This window comes from Manduca sexta, chromosome 8 (genome assembly GCF_014839805.1).
Source record: "Manduca sexta isolate Smith_Timp_Sample1 chromosome 8, JHU_Msex_v1.0, whole genome shotgun sequence".
In the NCBI taxonomy this organism is placed as follows: Eukaryota; Metazoa; Arthropoda; class Insecta; order Lepidoptera; family Sphingidae; genus Manduca; species Manduca sexta.
In genome coordinates, this window is record NC_051122.1 from 7,237,513 (window position 1) to 7,241,072 (window position 3,560).

A 3,560-nucleotide genomic window follows, 5' to 3' on the forward strand; every position below is an offset into this window, starting at 1 on the left:
AAGTATATAATACAGGGCTGCTATTATTATTATTAATGAACAAAATTACGCTAGGCTATTGGAATCGGATATACATAGGCTGATCCCGAAACGTGACACACTTACCACTATGGCGGGTTTTAACACCTTGTGTACCGTATTCGCTATCCGGGCGGATATAAAATTTATCCTACCATGAGCAAATATGTAGTATGTAAACGAATAGGGGCGAAGTCAGGAAACCTCCACGCGGTGCACCCTGGGCAACGGCGCGTCGGTCAAGCTGATCGGCGCAACGGCTAATATCCTGACAACAGAGTTGGTTGGCGGTCGTCGCCCCCGCGGCGGCCGTCGTCTAGTTCATCACGATGGTGGGCCCATCTTGGGCGGCTCCCGGTTCTGTACCGGGGGTGTCGACGGGCTCGGTGTGCCTTCATCCCGCCCCGAGCAGGCATGGGGGGGGGGTCTCTCTCTTCCGCTGTCGCCGTCGCAGATCGTAATCCGGTATGGAGGTCGTGGTTACGTCTCGCGCTCCTGCCGGACCGAGGGTCTTGGCTTAACCGCCCGGACCGCGAGGGAGAAAACCTCTCTAAAAAGTTACCCCGAATCCCAAGTGGTGGCGCACCGCGAGGGGATGCATGGCCGATGGGCAGTTCGGTCTCGAGTGCGACCCCCGCCAGAGTACCGGCCGACACTCTGCGCGGGTTACGCTAGGCTTACCCAGGTACAGGGGGCTCTGCCTGGGCGGACCGTTATTTCCCCCATACTCGTGGGACTCAAAATGGATTCTTTTAAACAAAAACAAAAAACCCCAATCACTTTGACGAAGTTGCCTCCTCCTGCTGTAGATTCTGTAGTAGGTGAGGCGGAGATCGGTGAGCGCAAGCCCAACCAGGAAGGTAAGAAGGAGTGCATGGGTGTGAAGCCCATGGAATTGGAGGACGAATTTGCCCATCCGAGGGACATCGACTCGGAATCAAGTGGCAGTGTTGCGTCGGTCCGGAGCCAAAGACTCTGGAGAAGACATGCTCGCTCCAAAGACAGTTGCTCGGTACTTACTAGCGAGACCGACGAACCGGCCCCGAAAGCCGTTACAACAGACGGCCGTGGAAGGGGGCGTCCGCCCTCGACCGGAAAGTATGTCGGCTTGAGAAAGGCGCAGATGGAGCGCGATAAACTCAAGCGAGAGGAGGCGCGCCAGAAAGCAGAGGAGGAGCTGGAGGAGCGGCTTCGATTTGTAAAGTCGCCGATGCCTCCAAAAGCGGCAGACTTGGACGAGGACCGCCCTATTCTAAAAGAAGATCTAAGGCAATGCAGCCAGAAGGTTCGCTCCGTATTAAGGAAGTCCGGTAATCTGAAGAGCACTTCCCGACAACCCGAGTCTGCTGCCATGGCGCGCCTCGAGGGCGAGGCGAGGAAGTGGCGAGAAAGAAGCGCCCGCCTGGAGGATAGTGTAAAGCGCCTGGAAGAAGAAAACGCCACCCTCCGCCGTCGACTGGAGGACCTGGAGGCGTCCGCCGCCAAGACCTCGACAGAAGAAATGCTGGCAATGGTGGAGGCAAGGGTGCAGGCCAGAATGGAGTCGCTCCTCATGGGACCAGCACAGCGACCCCCTCTGGCCCACGAGAAAAAGTCAACCCCTGGGGACATACAGCTCCCCGTGACGGGTGGTGTTGTAGGAGGAGCTGCCCAACTCAATCCGACGAAAGGAAAGGGAATGAGGAAAGGGAAGAGAGTAGCCCAAATCCCTACTCCAATACCTGCCCTAGTAGCCGAACCCCCTAGTGCACCGACGCAGACCATTGCGGGACCTTCAACGGCATCAGCAACCACGTCAGCAACGCCTACTGGTAAACAGAAGAAGAAAGCTCCTGCAAAGAAGATGGCACCAGCTCGAAAGGGAAGGGAAACAACGAACGACTCTGAAGTCCAAGCCACTCCGGATCCCCGACCACTGCCACCGGCCCCTGCAACCATGGAGACACCGTGGGTTGTGGTGGCCAGCAGAAAGGCTAAAAAGCCGATTCCCGCAGCAGCGCCTACTGCGAACCCGCAGTCACGGCAGCCAGCGCGCCGGGCAGAGCCCAAGCTGCGACCGCCACGATCCGCGGCAGTCATAATCTCCTTGACACCGGCGGCAGTGGCCAAGGGTTTGTCTTATAAGGGAGTTCTGATGGATGCCCAAAGTAGAGTGGACCTCACCGGCTTAGACATCACTAGGCTGAGGCCAAAGTTTACAGCTACGGGCGCCCCGATGTACGAGGTGCCCGGCGCCAACTCAGAAGAGAGGGCCGACTCCCTCGCCGCGAGGCTGAGGGAGTGCTTTGGTGGGTCGGAAGACGTGAAGATATCCCGACCCACAAAGACTGTCGAACTACGGCTGACAGAGCTGGATTATACTGCAACCCCAGAGTCAGTCGCAGCGGCCCTCTCTAAGGCCGGTGAGTGTCCTACAGAGGCAATTAAGGTCGGGCAGATTCGTCCCGACCGCTCAGGGGTGGGCACGGCGTGGGTCAAAATGCCCATCAAGGCGGCCCTGAAAGTTAAGGGGGCGGGCCGAATATTAATCGGCTGGACCGCAGCTCGGGTGACTGTGCTCGAAACGCGGCCCATGCGGTGCTTTCGATGCTTGGAGCCCGGGCACGTCAGAGAGTGTTGCGACTGCTCAGTAGACCGCAGCGAACTTTGTTACCGCTGTGGTCAGACGGGTCACAAGGCCCGTGAGTGTAAAGCCGCGCCGAATTGCGTAATCTGCGCGGCCTCGGGCAAGCCCGCCGGGCACCGACTCGGGGGGAAGGCATGCACCGCCTCATCCCGCCGCAACCGGCGCCGCCCCCGCTCCCAGAGAAGAATTGTTGCTGTCACCGCTGAGGCTCCGACCCAGCCGCAGGCAGCGAGCCCACCGCTAAGGTTGACGGAGATGGATGTGGAAGAAATCGCCCAACAATAATGGATATCAAGATCCTCCAGGCGAACATCAATCACTGCGCCCGCGCCCAGGACCTGTTGTCTCAGAGCCTGGCGCAGTGGTCGGTGCAAGTGGCCGTGGTCGCCGAGCCGTATTTTGTCCCACCCCGCGACAACTGGGTCGGGGATATCGACGGCTTGGTGGCCATCATCACCCAGGGTGCCGCTGGCTCCCCGCCCTTCGCAAAAGTATCGAAGGGTCAGGGATGCGTCGCGGCTCTGTTGGGAGACTTATGGATAGTTGGAGTCTACTTCTCTCCCAACAGACCCCTCGCCGAGTTCGAGTCGTTTCTCGTTCGGCTGGGGGCCCTGGTAGAGCAGGGCCAACCTCACCCGGTGATCGTCGCCGGCGACTTCAACGCGAAATCTGCGGTCTGGGGTTCGCCGGCGACCAACGCTCGCGGTAGGGTCCTGGAGGACTGGGCGATTTCTGTCGGCCTGGTCGTCCTGAACAGGGGGTCGGTGGATACGTGCGTGCGACACAACGGCGGGTCTATTGTTGATCTGTCGTTTGGGAGTCCCGCCGTCGCACGTCGTGTCCGGGGCTGGAGAGTCCTCGTGGACGTGGAGACGTTGTCGGACCATCGTTACATCAGGTTCGACGTCTCTGCGTC

The 3,560-nt window shown here is 59.3% G+C and overlaps 1 protein-coding gene across 1 annotated transcript; it reads left to right on the forward strand.

Moving 5' to 3' along the window:
• Positions 1-432: 432 nt before the first annotated feature.
• LOC115443065 (nucleolar and coiled-body phosphoprotein 1-like) lies at positions 433-2,929 on the forward strand. Its single transcript, XM_037436568.1, has 2 exons — positions 433-483; positions 809-2,929. The coding sequence occupies exons 1-2, from the start codon at positions 433-435 to the stop codon at positions 2,927-2,929; spliced, it is 2,172 nt and encodes a 723-aa protein (XP_037292465.1).
• The last annotated feature ends 631 nt before the right edge of the window (positions 2,930-3,560 follow it).

Excerpts from the sequence above, each read along its gene's own strand:
- LOC115443065 (XM_037436568.1), top strand. The coding sequence starts at position 433 with ATGGGGGGGGGGTCTCTCTCTTCCGCTGTCGCCGTCGCAGATCGTAAT. Across the intron at positions 484-808 it reads CCGTCGCAGATCGTAATCCG|TTGCCTCCTCCTGCTGTAGA; the intron begins GTATGGAGGTCG and ends ACTTTGACGAAG.